Raw genomic sequence first — 16,828 nt, forward strand, 5'->3', positions numbered from 1 at the left:
TTGCATCATAACACATCTATCAACTTTCCCTCCTCCTCCTTTCTTCATTGTGAAACAAATATACTCTACACGACACTCATTAAAAACAACATAAAAATATAAGCAGGAGATTATTCGAAAAACAAATGTAGCAGCCATCACAAAACTATATACAGCAGCATATGTGGCAGCTTCCTGGAATACAACTAGCACACGATAAGAACGATTCCAAGATGGATTTTGGGGACGGATGGTGAGTAGAGAGCAGAATAAGGTGAGAGAGTGGAAAGAAAGATATTGACCTTTCCTGGTGATGTATTATAGCACAGCGATGTTGGTACATCGCCAGTAAACAGTAGTTGTCTGATCATCACTCTTAAAGTGTCACCTTCTTTGGCTACGGTTGTTGGAGTCCCAGTGGCATTAACTTTCCTCCCTACCTCCTGCCCTACCTCCTTTCTCATGGTAACCTCTTTTTTATCCTCTTCCCAATGTTGTTGTTTGTTTGGTGATAGAGAAACTGGATGAGAAAGTTTTACTGTGTCGTTAAGTAACTATGAAAAAGCACCTTTGACACCTCTCACTAAGAGGCTGCAGGGCTATGGAAGGGCCCCCATCCCCTCAGTTCACAGTGTGGCCACACATCAGTAACCTCTTCACTGTCAATTCCGATTTGCTTGCAGGCCCCCCTAGTGGTACATAAATCCAGCAGTCTCAATGCCTTGTCAGGCCTGGAAATGGACCTTGTTGCTGACACAACATTAAGCCACAGCCACCATCCTCAAGATCAAAAACTTTTTTTTTATTTAAACTTTATTGTCTTTGAAATATAGTTTCTTGTACTTGTTTCTTTCAGTCTTAATAACAATTTTTATGTGAATGCCACAAAATCTGTTGCAGGTATCGAGCAAAAGTTTTGAAGGTAGAAAATGGCAAGGCAAACATCCTTTTTATTGACTTTGGGAATGTGAGTACATTTGTTTCAAATTTTATTCTTGAAACAATAACGTTGCAGACCTATTTGGAAATGCAAATATAAGGGTTTTGTGGGGTTTTTTTTTATCTGCATGTACATGTTTTTCCTTTTTGTTTATTGAAAAAGGCAGAGGAGTGTAGCGTGGGTATGGTCACATGTGTTCACATGCTCCCCGCAAGTAACCGCTTGAGCACCCCTCACCAATACTTAACAACAGTCATGTGCTTATCCCAAAACCTGGAAAGGATCCTTCTGATGCACATTCCTATCACTCTCACTAGTTTAATGTGCAGTACTTTAAAATGCATGTCAAATGCCCACCTCACCTGGAATCTTGTCTCGTGGTCTCCTGGATCACCTTGTGCATTTTGAAGGGATGCATTTGTAAGAGCATGTTCTATGGGTGTTTTTTTAATTTAGAGTAGGTGTACGAAGCAAGGTATTCTGATGGACCTTTGTGCCTTTGGCTTCCATGGTCATATGCCACTCCTTATAAACTTTCTCTCCCGTCGCCTCTTTCAGGTCTCTGTTGGGTCTGTATCCAATCTTCTGGAACAGGAAATGGGCATCCCCCAGGGTAGCATACTCTCATCTTCTCTCTTCGTACTTAGACGGTCCATGTTTGGAAGCCTCGTTTAGTGTAATGACTAACTCTGTAGACATGGCAGATACCTTGACTTCAGCTTTCTTAAAATGTGCAAAACTGGATGAGATGACTGAAAACACCTTCGAATTCTCTCCCACAGTACGCATTGTAAAGTGCAAGGCATGTTTCCAGACCCATATCTCTCTAAGACACACCTACCTTATGCATTCCTTCTTGTTAAGAAGGGAACCGTATCCAGTTGTCCTTGGTGTCAGGGACATCTTACTGTGATGCACTGTTATCATTTGTCCTGGACTGTAGAGAAATCGCCAGAACTTTTTTTTTTTTTTGAAGCTTGCCCATCGTTTTGTTTGTTAGAATCAATCCCTTGAGCAAGTATATTTTCATTTCGGAAAAGTGTTAATTTGTACAATGAAATTTAGAATTTTTAAATTTGTTTATAGCAAATATTTTAGAGGGGGGCTTGGTGATGGCTACAACATGCCTGGACAAAAATTGCTTTTCGTTGACATAATATATGTTTGTTTACCTCTGTATTTATTGGTTGTATTAATATATTATAAGGCAGCCTTGTTTTCATAGTTTGCATAAATATCTTAAATGACCTTTTCACCATGTTATGGCCTACATTGCTGGTGCATCCTAAAACAATAATCTTTTATGGCATTTGACTGAATAAAACCACTTTGATAATCACCAGGTTTGATCACATCATCAAGCTGCTTTAGATTCTGAAAGTTAATTTCTGAAAAATTTATTACATTTAATTAATAACAGATCTGTCTTTTCTTGTTCAAAGTACATTTTAGAGGGCAAAAGGCTTACCAACGAATTCTTATCATTTAGCTTAATTTATTTTGACAGTGTTTATGGATGTCTCCAAAAATGCTAAGTGTTCAGGTAATCTTTCTTGTGGGGAAGATTTTTATTTGTCATCTTTTAACTCCAGAAGGAAGATACGCTGATCACCAATGTAGCAGCATTACCAAGTGCTTTTCGGACAATGCCATCTCAGGCTACTGAATATGCTCTTGCTGGGATTGCACTTCCACCTGACGTAAGAAGCTTGTGAAGTCTGTTTACCGGCTCCTGTCTTTCTCTTGCTTTTATCAGTCTCACCTGTTGGTTCTTTCTTCTTTACCCAACCAGCCAGCATACATATAAATATATAGACGTACCTGTATGACATGCACACAGCACAATGAACAGTTTTGTACATGTCTTTTATTTTAATTTATCAAAGATGATCTTAAAAACTTAACTCATCATGTAAAACTTTTAGCACTGTACTAGTCTCATCAGAAAATCTTTCCTGCACCAACCAGTGTCATTTACTTCTATGGGTGAGTTTGCCAATGTGTATGAACAGAAGAAGCTCTCTTAACATAGGCCACAATATTAGCAGAACAATGAAGATGTGTCTACAGGAAAGATCATTATGAAAATATTTTTCTAGTTGGATTCTCTCTTATTAGCATCTTGTAAAGGTTTGTTTTTAGATTTAGATAGCAGATTAGTTTCCCAGATGTTAGGGTTAGGGTCAGATCAACTGTAGTGCTGTGTTATTTACCAGTTTAATTGCAAATTACCTGAGAAATGGAGGAAAACATATTTGAGTACCATTCAAATCTAATACTTATGTGTCCTTGATGTTTTTAATTGTCCTAAGTGTCAGGTGCATTTTTTTGGTATTATTTTGTGCTTTGACACTTCCCATTATTTTTTTTATTGATTCATAAGTTAAAATGAAGGTTCCAAAGTAGACAAAAGGCAATTCTTTTGTTATGAATAATAAATAGTACATGGATCAATATTTAAATTTATATTGCATTTACGGGACAATCATACTTTTTTTTTATTGCATATATTTTCAGTGAAATCAAGAATCAACACAGCTAAAAATTTGTAATCATTTTCCAAATTTTCAAAACTAACCCACATATAGCATTGTATGGTTAGAGAGAAAGTCCAATTAATTGGGGGGGAGGGGGGGTGAAGCATTTTAAATCATCTAGGCTGCTTCCCTTTAATCTTTGTGGTCTATATGAAACAAGCAACCCCTGTTGCCACCAATTTGTAACTCCTTTTAATAGTGGGGAAGAATCAACATTGAGGTATGTTAAAGGAGGATATTCCTTGTTTTATGGCACCCTTGCAGGAAAGCTCATGAAAAAGTTATCTGTTAAGGTCCTTGTTAATTTTGCTAAAACAAAGATTTTATTTAAAAACTCTTTGGATATGCAACATTTGCATCGTTTAGGTATGCATAAAATTCCCATTTTTAAAAAAAACTTAAACTATCAGATAGCAAAATAATAAATAAAATTTAAAATTGTAGAAATTGGTTTTTTTGCTTGGTAGTGTCAAAACACTCACTTGTCACCACTGCAGAGAGAGGCTTTGGGTTCAGATCTTCATCTCAAGACACTCCATTTGATAGGTTTCAGTATCAGGATTTTTTTCATCAGTTTCTATCTTGCTTTCTGTAATGTCATATACTTTAACCATCATTCTCTTCATAGGTTATAAACGTCAGGTTTTGTGATGGTTAGCACCTGTCACAAATGCACTGAAAATTGGCTGTCCTAGGATCAGCTCTCGTCTCTTTCTTTGCATATGGCATCTGCTTACAGGGCTGGCTAGGCTTTGCCGGTATACAACCTTAGTTACTTGCTTGGCGTAAAACACCAACATCTCTCCCCCCCCCCTCCACACACCTTTTCACAGGTTAAGACTGTAAAGTGATACACTCCATTTAATTATATGTACTACTAAAGACCTGATTAACTCTGCCGTTTTATCAAATAAAAACATTCCAAAACATTTAAAATTGTAACTAAACTTTCATGTCTGCCATTATTTGTTTTTTTAAAGGAGGATTCCAAGCAAGAAGCTGTGGATCAGCTGTATAACGATATTATGAACAGGAATCTTCTGATGAATAAGGAGTACAAGGGCATCAATGCAGACTGTGTGACACTAGTTGCTGAAGATGGGGATGGAAAGAATGATATAGGACAGATGTTACTTGGAAACGGATTTGTCCTTGTTGACAATCGAAAAGAAAGGCGTCTTGCAAAACTTATGGCTGACTATCAGAGAGCACAGGAAAAGGCAAAAAAAGAGCGGGTTTGTATACTTTTCTCTTTCATATTTTATGCGCTTAGGAATTGTTTTCGCTATACCGATTATTCACTGCACCAAATGTGTTGGTGTTTTAAAAAACATTTTTAAACAAAGCTTTAATTTAGTAATTTAATATATCTTAGATTCTTGTGAGCAAGTATTTAAAATTTGTAAAAGCTTCAAAATGAGGCATAGGTTTCAGAAACTGAAATATGGCTTAGTGACAGGCATTTTCAAACATGAAAAATCTTTGCTTGTCCTGCTCCCAGTTCACTTATGTCCAATGGGTATTGCTCTTGCATGGAATGTACCACTACTGTCTCACTTATCAAGACTCCAGAGCAAGGATACAAACTGGAGTCCAAAGTAGTTTTTTTTTTTTTAATTAATTTTTCTGAATATTGTTGAATCTGGTTTTGGCAGAATTAAATTTCTGGTGAAAGATCTATTTGGAAAAAAAATTGAAGATTTGGAAGAAATTTAATAAATTTGGCAGAAAATCATAAATTCAGGGATGGGAGTTCTCCGTCCGGGGGACGGATTTCCGTCCTGAGAAAAAATCTCAGGACGGAACTGGGACGGAAAGTAAAATTCAAAATTTTCACTGATTACGAAGGACCAGGGACTATGAATAAAAAAGCGAAAATTTCTCGTATCGTGAACGATACCATACGCTAGTGCTAATAGGTAGAGGCGGCGTTAGGAATACGCGGGGCCCGGGGTAATGGAGTACGTGTATCAACATCCCTATTGATATGATGCCGGAAGCACTGATTTATATACAGTTAGTTAGGTTGGATTAATTTCGCGAAATAACGCACGAATTTAGTGTTTAATTGTTGGTAACCTTTCCCACCGTCTGTGACAGTACCGGCTTTTTCTTACAGCGAAATAATATGGTGACGATAGCTTAATAAACTGCTTGTTACTATTGTCGGGCTTAACGTGAAGACATGGGTTCAATAATTTGCCTAATTAGAACTTAGAAGTGTTTTCTGAACGTCAATTTTTGTCACAACATGTTTAACACAGCTAGCAATAAGTCAGAAAGATGACCTCGGGTAAGGTGGTCAGACGTTTCGGGAGCGAAAGCGAGACGCGTGCCGATGACGGTGTCGTCACCGACAAAGAACGCCGATAAATAAGGGGGGGGGGGGACTTTCCTCTGACTTTACCGAGTAGTGATGCTTTCAACGGCAGATCTGTCCATGCCACTACAGTATTCCATTTAAAATAGAAAACCGGTATTTAAAACTTAAAATATTCCTACCTTATCTCCCGCTCAGCCAACTTTGCTGACGTGCAGGTGAGGCGCTGTATAAATTATCGTGCCAATAATGGTCCGGCACCTTCGTCATCTTGCGGGGCTGTTGCTCCCAAACCGTACTTCATAGACCGTGAATCTCCTTGTAAAGTTTCAGTCATTGCAAGATTGTGTTATACAGTTTTTCACAAGGATTTCGTGAATTTTCGCTGTCAAAGTTGCACTTCACAATTAAAAGTCCTTTCAGTGTTTCCACCTTTATCTGTCTTTTCACTGGCGATGTTCGCATCGTCCCCGACATAAGTTTAGTCACTGATCCGTTCTCAAAGAAAACGATTACTGGAAGCGAATAAAATGCCGGGCAGCGGGAACCTTTAATATTATGGATGACATTGTTGAAAAAGACAGAACCAACCTTACACCTAAAAATGTTGAAGCCATTGGATTTGACATGTATGATTTAAGGGCCAGAGGACTGAGAGCCATACAGATGGTCCCCAGTGACCAAATGATAAAAAATGTGATTTCTGCACATGCATCATATACAGTGCATTTGGAAAGAGAGGCTCATCTGGCTAAAAAAAAACAACACAGGACACTGTTTGCCAGAATGCTGTCCAAAAAAGGAAGTTGGAGGACTGCATCAGCTTCCAGCCGACTAAGAAGCAGCAGTTACCTCATCCAGCAACTGAGCCATCAACACAGACAGCTAAGAGACCAACAGAAACCACACAGCCTGCCAACATAGTAACTGGACAAATTGACATTTTGACAAATACCCATGAAAAGTCTGCTCCCAGAATGTCAGGGAGACCAGTGCAAACATCAATCACTGGATTTTTAAAAAAATAAGAAGTGTTAGGTTTTGGTGGGTATTGGAGTTTTTACTTGTTTTTATTTGCCTTATCAAAATTAAATGTAGATAAGACAGAAGAGATAGGCATAGACTTTAGGAAAATAAAATTTTGTTTTATTGTGTACCTGTTGAGACAGTTAACTCCTTCAGGTACTTAGGCTCTGTTTTTGATTGCAGGCTAAAATGGGATGTAAACATGATCAGCATGTGTACCTTCAATAGCTGAATAGTTTTTCAGTCAGCACAGCAACATTGAGCTGTTTTTATCAGTCATTCATTGAAAGTCTTTCACTTTTTCCCTTCATATGCTGGTTTTACAGTTTTCTGTCCATGATATGAACAGTTTGAACCATACTGTCCATATTTTTCTAAGGTAATTGGTGTTAAGCACAGAAATTTGGATTCCTTTTTATGATCAGCAAATTGTCACAAAAGTTTACAGCATTTTGTCCATACCAAAACATGTCCTAGCAGGAGAATTTGTTATATTGAGTTCAGGCAGGCAAACATACTATGCCTATATGCAAAAGCAATAGGGACTTGAAATGGTTTGCAACCTCTGCAGTCCACATGCTCAACCATAGATTATAGATTAATTGTCAGTTGTATGTGTGCATGGGTGTGTGATATAGGTGTACCTTAAGAATGTTTTATATATAAGAATGCACGTTCTTATAATGCACCACTCGCCTAATATTGTAACTAGCAGTTTTTTTTAAACTTTTGTAACAGAACACACTTCCCAAGTTATAATTGCCCATTAGGGTTAATAAAGTTGGACATTTGTCATTATTAACTACTAAAGACATTGTATGACTTATGTGTGTTATGTATGTGAAAAACATGAAACGCGTATGCAACCATGTGTCATAAAATGTTATATGCATATGCTCTAGTACTACATGGCTCTTGAAAAATCTTCAGTCCCAGGAAAATTTCTGGCTCCCACCTATGTAAATTAGTGGGAAAAGTTCCAGGCTAGTGTTACAAATTAGGTTCTGGCCAAAGGCACCTTAATATTTGACACAGCTGTGCAAACTGTGAAGGTCTCCTCTCCAACCTGCAGTGTGGCTTCAGAAAATGCCACAGCACCCTGGACCACTTGGTCCATTTTGAAACTTTTGTCAGGGATGCGTTTGTCGGCAAAGAACATGTGTTAGGGGTGTTTTTTGATTTGGAGAAGGCATACGACACTACCTGGAAGCTAGATATTCTGTTTGACGTTCACACCCTTGGCTTCTGGGGTTGTATGCCACTCTTCATCAAGAATTTTCAAGTCAGACTGGGGTCTATCCTGTCTGATCCCCAGGAACGGAAAATGGGCTTCCCTCAGGGCAGCATTCTTTCTCCAACTCTTTTCAGCATCAAAATAGATGAAATCTTGAAATCTGTCTGTCCAGGTTTGGAGGCCTCGACTTTGACTTTGCTATCTGCATTCGAGGCCAATCCCTACCATGCCTTGAATACCTACCATGCTGGCAACAACTGTGCGTAAACGCTGTACAAAGGTGGGTGACAGAAAATGGCTTCAAATTTTCTCCTTCGAAGTCAGTATGGATCCACTTTTGCAAACTGAGAGGTGTTCCAAACTCATCTTTTTCTGTCAATGGCATGGTACTGAAAGTGGTCCAGGAAGTAAAATTCCTTGGGGTCATCTTTGACCATAAACTGTCTTTTCTGTCTCATATCAAATCTCAATGCCTTTCTTGTCAGAAAGCCTTGGACATTCTGAGCAGTTGAGTTGCTGGACATGTCATGATTGTTTGTCCTGAGCTGCAGAGCATCTGCCGGCAGTGTTTTACAGAAAATTCTTTGTTTTATTTGTTGAGGTCCATCCCATTGGCTGCAGTCTTTACATCTTTAAGGAGGATAGGACTATCAGATTTAAGGAATTTTATGTCTTGATGACTGTGTCTTTTGGTTGTTTGGTGGCCTTTTTGGGCTTCACAACTTCTTTTTAAACTTTGCCCACTCTTGTATTTATTGTTTACTTTTTGCGTTGGTTTTAAATAGTGGGGGGTGGCGGATTGTCCCTAAACTTTTTAAGGTAAGAAAAGTATTTGTTGCCATGATATAGCCTTGGTTGCCGGCATGGCGTTAATCACAAACAGCCATATAGACAGCTTTTTATTTGTTTGTTTGTTTCTTCTCTTTCATAAAATTCCTTGACGTTATTTTTGTTATACTACTGTCACTCCTTTTCATTCCTAGCAAACCACATATTTTTAGCATTTAAATTATTTTTTTTACACATTTATTGGGTTTCAGTTGAACATTTGGCGCTATGGAGACTTCACAGAGGATGATGCAAAAGAATTTGGATACTCCCGCTAATTTCTCTAGTCTCATCATGCACTGCAAACACAAGTGAAGAGTAGAATTTATAATAACTGTTTTAATTACCTTTGTGGTAAGCTTTGTCTTAATGAAGGGGTGGGTATTTTCCTGATTTTCTATATATGTACTGTATAATACTTTTAATCCTGTACTGTTACACTTAGTATATTCAAATGTTTTAATTTTATTGGGAAGGTGTGATACCCTTATTGTGGTTCTTTTAGTTATAGGAAGCTGTATAGAAGTGAATAAGCTAGAAGTGAATTAAATTTTTGCCTTTCACACATTGTAGTTAAATGGTGGTGGTGTGGCAGATTTTTACTTGGATGAGAATATTTAAGAAAAGGAGGGTATGAGCAAGTGTTTTCTTGTGCAGCCAAATGTGCAGTAGTCTTATTGGTGTGAAGATGCAACCAATTGTAATAAATTTAAAGTTTAATCATCTTCATTGATTTATTGAGGAAAATTTTAATATTGTGTATAATTTATTAATCATGTGTTAATATGTGAAGTTCATTAGTAGGCACAAAAATGAGTATATTGAAGGTTTGTTATTTTTGGGAGAGCAGGGAGATAGTTATGAAAAAAAAAAACCCCAGAAATATCTAACATGTTTACCATCTTTCACCTCTTATAATCTTCCTACTTAATATAAGTCAATTAAAACATTTTTTGGTCAAAATCTGACTTCTACCTTTGTTTTTGTGTTGGTCCTCATTATGCCAAGTCATTGCAAAAAAAAAAAAAAAAAAGACAAATGCTGATTAAGCAAATCAAGAAAGACTATTAAAAACTGGGAAATAAAATCAGAAACTGCTTGTTTGACATGCCAAGTGTGTCATTTTGTCTAACTCCTACATCAGCTTGGCGACCTCCTTCTCTTGAAGTGCACGTGCTAGTTTGGAAACATGTTTGTTATTAAAAGCAAAGCACCATGTCACAGGTTTGCCAAATTCATAGGAGATTCTAAGACTTTCAGATCTTGTACTGAATGTTCTCTGAAACTTGCTGGAACTCCTGAACTTTGTGTGAAGAGCTCCCAACCCATTTGTATGGGTAGGGGATGTCTTGACTTGAAAGGGACTCAGTGCCAGTGCCTTTCCACCCACAGTCCTGCCTAAGATGTTGATGAAAGCCAGGGGAATCAATATTTATCTTCAGACTTCCAACTTCATCTGAAATTGAAGTACTTTTTCTGTCGTGCTGTAGTTTATTTTCAGTTCTGTCTGTGCAAAGAGCAAAGGTTTTTGCACACTTGCAACAACTAACATGCTGAAATACTGAATGTTCACCAAGGACAAGAACCACCACACAATGAAAGCAATATATTTATTCTTATGATTATCTGCCATCTTAAAACTCAAAATGTTAACATTTTACCAAAACTGGAAAACACATTTTGTCCAAAATTAATTCTCCATTGTAAGCTGACTGATCCCAAGCAAATTAATCTCTTGGAGTGTGCCAAATCACGTTCCCATCCCAGCCACAAGACATGAGCATTTCTCTGTCATTCCATGTAATATTTTTCACAAAGTCTGAATGGGCATCGTTGATATACCTAGAGAAAAAGAGTAAAGGATAAGTATGAGACAAAGGCAAAGTTTTAGTTAGTAAAGATATGTGTTTATGTTAACATCAACTGGCAACATAAGATACATCACTGATATACATGTATTTGCTGATAAAGGTTTTTGCAAAAGCTCTGAAGTAAAATGGTTTACTAACTGCAGTTTTTGATTTTTTGCAATCAGACACTCTGTTAACTGACAACACAGAGAACTGTCTTTAAAAAAAACTTACTTTTTCTCTATTTCAAGCTAACCCCAATAAAACATTACCACATTTTTTAACATTCAATCTACTTTATAGGTAAAAAAGATGCTTTAAAGTAATGCAAAACTTCAAGTGAAAAGCTTTCATATGCCTATAAATGAAAATCAAATTTGATATAATTCACACATCCTTTTTCTAGTTGGGACCATGTCATGCCAGCTACCTCTGCCGTGCTGTGGATCAATCTCTCCATGTCTTTCTGGGTCTCCCAACCCTATGTCGCCCTTGTGGGTTTCAGCCCAGCACTTGTCTCATTAAATTCTCAGCTGGCTTTCACAGGGTGTGACCGATCCAGCCCCACTTCCACTTCTTGATGTCTTGGCTGGCAGGATTTTGGTTGGTTCTCTCCCACAAGTTTTTATTGAAGATCTCGGACCATCTGATGTTAAGGATGTAGGGCAGACATCTATTGACGAATCTCTGAATCTTATTGGTGATGGTGTTTGTCACACGCCATGTCTCAGATCCTGGGTCCACAATGTCAAACACCGGGGATGCGGAGGTGGAGATTCGAGCCCGACTGGGGAATGCCAGCCAGGCCTTAACCTCACTCAGGAGCACATAGAAGGCATAAAACATCAGTCAGAAGATCAAGCTGAGAATCTTCAAGTCAAATGTGATCAGCACCCTCCTTTACGGATCAGAATCATGGAAGATGACCATCAGTAACAGGCTTGACGTCTTCCAAAACAGATGCCTCAGGCGCATACTTAACATCTTTTGGCCAAAGTACCACACCAACGAAGAACTGAAACCGACTCCATCACCACAAGGTTCAACAAAGGCATTGGCGATGGATTGGACATGTGCTCCGCCAGCAGACAGCAGACCTCTCCAGAGTCGCCCTATGATGGACTCCAGACGGCCGAAGAAAACGAGGCCGCCCAAAGGAAACTTGGAGAAGAACAGTGGAAAGGGAGATGAAAGGAATGGGCTGGACATGAGGTCACCTAGAGCGGGTTTCAGCCGATCGGCATCGGTGGCAGACTCTGGTTGAGGCCTTATGTGCAACCTGATGCTCAAAGAGGATTAGGTAGATAGATGTCTCAGATCCATATAGAAGGACTGACTTTGCACTGAAGATGCGGATCTTGGTGTGTAGAGATAATGCCTTGGAGTTCCAGATAGATTGCAGTTTGTGAAATGCAAGCCTGGCTTTATTTATTCATCTTCATGGCGAAGATCTACTTCTCATGATCCAGTCTATGAAGATCAGAAAGATTGTTGACAAGAGCATACAACCTTGCCTCACTCCAGTTTTCACTGCGAAAGGGTCGATCAGCTTGTGGATCACCTGGCATGTTGAGTTTTCATACAGCTGCTGGATGATGGCGATGAACTTCGGTGGAAATCCGTAGTGCTGCTATACCATATATTTATACTATAGAAAAAAAATTTATAAGTTGTTTCCTGCTTGCCTACCAGAAGTGCTTTCTGCTAAAGGGACAGATCTACATCAAAAACTAGAAGTATGATAAATAGCACAATGCATAATATCTATACTTTCTCAAAATGATCCCTGTGAACAGTGCATTTGTCATTTGGATGATATACTATTAGTAAGGAGTACCAGAAAAAAAAAATACAAGCAGATTGAGACTGATACTCACAAATTTTGTGTGCCGAAGGAATTTAAAGACACAACAACTGTTCTGCAGTCTTCACTTCCAGATGCCAACAAATCTGGTCTTAAAAAAGAAACAAATTTCTCATTATTTTGATTGCAAAAATGCTGATATAAAATTGCAATATATGATATTATCTCCTCCTGTAATTTATCTCAGCTGTTCTGAAATGGTATTGAAATCGCAAGCTGGCTAAATAGTATGTCCTTCAGAACAAAATACCCACACTGTCAAAGTATGCTCGACTGAATGAAAAATTATAAAAAATACTATACATATGTAAACAATCTTTCCATGTTTACTTTTAATCCTCCCAGTTTTCAACAGTTTTAAATGCTGGACTGCGGACAGTGTTGCAACCTTACAAGGCTGTTTTGAATGTACTAACTGGGATGTCTTTTTAGAATTATGTCCTAATCGGGACGACTTAGTAAACACCATCTCTTCATATATCTCCTTTTGTGTAGATTGCACCATTCCATCGAAACAGTTTGTGGTTTATCCTAATAATAAACCTTGGGTGACCAAGAGCCTGAAAGCAGTGCTTAATAAAAAGAAACATGTCTTCTTCACGGGTTCTGCCCATGACAAAAAAAGGGTCAATAGAGAGGTCCGTAATGCTATCCGTCGGGCCAAGGTGAAACATAAGTCAAAAATAGAGTCTCAGTTTGCTGCAGGTAACATTCGAGTAGCTTGGCAGGGATTCAAGAACATGGCCAATATTGACGATCGGAGTAAGCAGTCGAAAGCCAAAATCTCGATCTCAGGCGTTGAGAGTACGGCCCTGCCTAATGCTCTTAATGCTTCCTTTGCTCGTTTCAAGACTTATGACTTCTCAGTGCAAATTAAAGATGTGCTTAGTTCTCTTCACCCTGTACAGAAGGTTGAGATTTGTCGTGAACAAGTTGTGGAGCTGTTTCGGCGAGTAAATATTCGCAAGACCTAAGGTCCGGATGGTATTTGTGGCAGAACACTACGTTTCTGCACGCACCAACTTGGAGGCATTTTTCAACATCTTTTTCGGGGCTCTATGGATTCACTCTCCACCCCAGCTGCTTGGAAATTTGTCTACCATTGTCCCAGTTCCAAAGAAAGTTTTAGCTCGGCATCTCAATGACTTTCGACCAGTGGTCTCAACATCGTTGGTCATGAAAGTATTTGAGACAATCATCAAGGCATTGATTCTTAAGCCACTAACAATTGTCTTGATCCCTTGCAATTTGCATACCAGTCCAAATGAAGTATTGATGATGCTAAACTGTTCATCCTCCACGCTTTACTTAAACACCTGAAGAATCCTCAAGCCCATGCTCGACTGTTGTTTGCTGATTTCTCGTTGGCCTTCAACACTATTCAGCCACATATCCTAGGTAGACAACTCCTAGATGAGTTTTCCCTTGATCATCAGCTGGTGTCATGGATCGTTCACTTTTTTGGTTGACAGGCAGCTCGAGTTCTTGTCAATGGCACTTTCTCCAACTTAATCACGACGTGCGCCGGCTCACCTCAGGGCTGTGTTCTATCTCTGCTTCCTTTTATTCTGTACACCAACAGTTGTCGCAGTCGCCATGAGGGTCAATATCTTGTCAAATTCTCTGATGATACTGCACTGCTGTCTCTCCTTAGCGGGCCAGTGCATACCCACGGTGTAGCTTTGGAAGAATTCATTGTATGGTGCGATGACAACTATTTAGAGCTTAATGTGAGTAAGACGAAAGAGATTGTCTTTGATTTCCATCGGAATTCTCCGCCATGTCCTGTATGTGTCACGAATGTAGAAGCCTGTTTTGTTGTGTACGAATTTTAATTGAGCTGCAATTGAATTGCCCTCTGGGATAAATAAAGTATTCTCTTATCTTAACAATCAAATAATTGTTCTTTTGTGTCTATGATACTTGTCTATTATAATCCATGTTGTAAGTTTAAGAAATTTTACAGATTACCTCTTGGGTGTCTATTCTCTTATTTGAGTATGCTAGTTTGATAAATTATTAATTACACTACCACAGCATCTCAGCTAAGCGCTACACTTTACCCACAGTACTACATTTATACTGAGGCAAATACTGTTGAAGCCTAATTCTAATTGTCTTTTTTGGATAATAGAATGTTTACTGATGTTTATGCCCCCATTTTCTGCCAAACATTTCTGGAAAAAGTATCAACTGTCTAACTCTTTAGGGCACTAACAGTGATGTGGTTTGTAAACACTGAATTCTACAAACTTTACTAGGTGTTATTCTTTATTTAACTATGTTAAGGATATTATCCAAACTGCCAGTCTGTAGTTGCCAGTACACTAAGCCATGTCATCATTTTCTTATTTTTTGCCACTACAGTAGCCTTAGAATGCAGTTATCATTTTCCTCTTTTCACACAAGGCAGTTTGAGAAGAAATAAAAGTCATAAATGCAGCGAGTATTCAATATTTAGCATAAATATCTCAGAAAGAAAACATCCATTAAACAGCTTTGAATTATGGTTGACATTTGTTTACATCCAGAAACCATGCATAAAGGGACTATGGGACACCTGAAAGCTTTCAAAGCATGTTAAGGTGATCTGTACGGCCAAGGACATAGTCACACACATTCTCTACTTAAAATTATTTGCACAGCAAGAATAAATATGAAATCACTGTCTTTAGTGACAAAATATACATATTTCTACATAGTTTTATGGAAAGCCACTTGTAGAGTGGATAGAGGATGTGGCAAACATTCACAATGGCATGGGGGAGGAGGCAGCTGCCCCCTCTAAAAAGATATTGAGGTAGGCAAGAATGTGAAAATGTGAACATCGTTCAGTCAACATGGAGTTTGCTCCCTTCCCCTATCCCAAATGTGAGCATATCTTCCTACTCCATTGATTCATAATATGCAATAATCTCAAAGTGGCTAAAAATTCACATTTTTGCAAAATTTCAGGTCCATGTCTGGCCTTAAAACAAAATTTTCAAATACCAGCCCAGTTTATCACTTAAAAATGTTCTGCAATGCAGAAAACACAAGCACTGCAGACTTCTGAGAATACACAAATAACTGGGTTAATAATTGTCCAAATTTTCTGTAAAAGACCTTATGTTAATGTTGACTTATCACACACTCCTTTGAAATGTAGTAAATATATAAATTAAATTAATCTTATTTTTCAGCTTTTTATTTCTGCAAGGTTCCTGTACTGTTTTGTGTGTGTGTGGTATTGTTAATATCCTGACAAATAGATCTATTTTAAAAACAATTCAAGGATTACTTTTTCTTTCTCTAATGTAAACATAAAAGAAAGCAGCAGAGATGCCATTGCCATACCTTGTTGTTGAAAAGGCAAGACATGTAACTGCGCTGCAATGGTGCTGATAATTAACTGTCTTCTCAACAACAACACGCAAATCCCGTATGACAATACCTCCTCCTTCATCTCCAGTCCCAAACATTTTTGTTGCTGAGGGCTGCCAAGACACACAACATGGAGCTGAGCCACCTTGACTTTTCTCTGAAAAGACAAAAGCATCTTGTAGTTATGCTATCCACTTATTTTCTTGCTGTCTTTAGCTGCTGATATTAAACCCTAACCCAGCATTAAACCAAGCCTAGGAATCTCATCAAAGACCCTCACTGCCGCTTGAGGGAAGCAGCTCCCAAAGAATTCCTTATGGCCTGTATGTATGTTGTGGCATAATTGTTAGCATTACATAAAAAACGTAGAATACATGGTTAGAGTTAAGCTGTTATGTTAATATTTAACTGCCATTTGTGTTGGTCAGTTACTCTGCAGCATGAGAAACAAATATTCTAGCATTGTTGCAAACTATAAACATAAGGTAAATGGGGAGGATAAAGAGATGGTGGGTAAAGCAGGAGACAATCAGCTATTGGAAATTGTTATGACGCAGGTGAAATTAGGTGTTGTTAATTGATTGACAAATATGCATAAGACCCATATGCTTACATCGTCGCCAATGGCTTGTGGGTCATAATCTATGGTGCCAGCATTACCTTGCAGACTTTCACACAATTTATTTCCAGTTTACAGTTGTAGACTTGTAGACAGCACACCCATTGGCAATTGGCAACACACCAAAATAGGATCAACTGCAGAAATTAACCTAATAGCGAAATTACACACCTTACAACACTTGCAACAATGACTAACAGTGACATACACTGGCTAAAGGCAACACACACCTACATAAACAAAGGCAACACATATCTGATGATTCTTG

General features: G+C 38.3%; 2 protein-coding genes across 6 annotated transcripts in view; one reads left to right on the plus strand and one right to left on the minus strand.

The window, feature by feature from the left end:
- Window positions 1-9,832, plus strand: part of LOC112567036 (staphylococcal nuclease domain-containing protein 1-like) — an 87,869-nt gene extending 78,037 nt beyond the window's left edge. For 2 of the 3 annotated variants that reach the window (XM_025243498.1, XM_025243499.1), the window contains exons 18-21: window positions 880-946; window positions 2,512-2,619; window positions 4,437-4,691; window positions 9,077-9,832. In XM_025243498.1, coding sequence (XP_025099283.1) covers window positions 880-946; window positions 2,512-2,619; window positions 4,437-4,691; window positions 9,077-9,142 — 496 coding nt within the window. In that variant the 3' untranslated portion in view covers window positions 9,143-9,832. The remainder of the gene's footprint in view (window positions 1-879; window positions 947-2,511; window positions 2,620-4,436; window positions 4,692-9,076) is intronic. The other variant, XM_025243497.1, reaches the window with a different exon arrangement.
- Window positions 9,833-10,457: 625 nt separating this feature from the next.
- The window catches only part of LOC112567038 (methylosome protein 50-like), a 29,561-nt gene continuing 23,190 nt past the window's right edge, over window positions 10,458-16,828 (minus strand). For 2 of the 3 annotated variants that reach the window (XM_025243500.1, XM_025243501.1), the window contains exons 7-9: window positions 15,915-16,098; window positions 12,592-12,669; window positions 10,458-10,706 (exon numbers count right to left, since the gene is read on the minus strand). In XM_025243500.1, coding sequence (XP_025099285.1) covers window positions 10,592-10,706; window positions 12,592-12,669; window positions 15,915-16,098 — 377 coding nt within the window. In that variant the 3' untranslated portion in view covers window positions 10,458-10,591. The remainder of the gene's footprint in view (window positions 10,707-12,591; window positions 12,670-15,914; window positions 16,099-16,828) is intronic. The other variant, XM_025243502.1, reaches the window with a different exon arrangement.

The sequence above is a fragment of the Pomacea canaliculata genome, linkage group LG6, assembly GCF_003073045.1.
Source record: "Pomacea canaliculata isolate SZHN2017 linkage group LG6, ASM307304v1, whole genome shotgun sequence".
Classification (NCBI taxonomy): domain Eukaryota; kingdom Metazoa; phylum Mollusca; class Gastropoda; order Architaenioglossa; family Ampullariidae; genus Pomacea; species Pomacea canaliculata.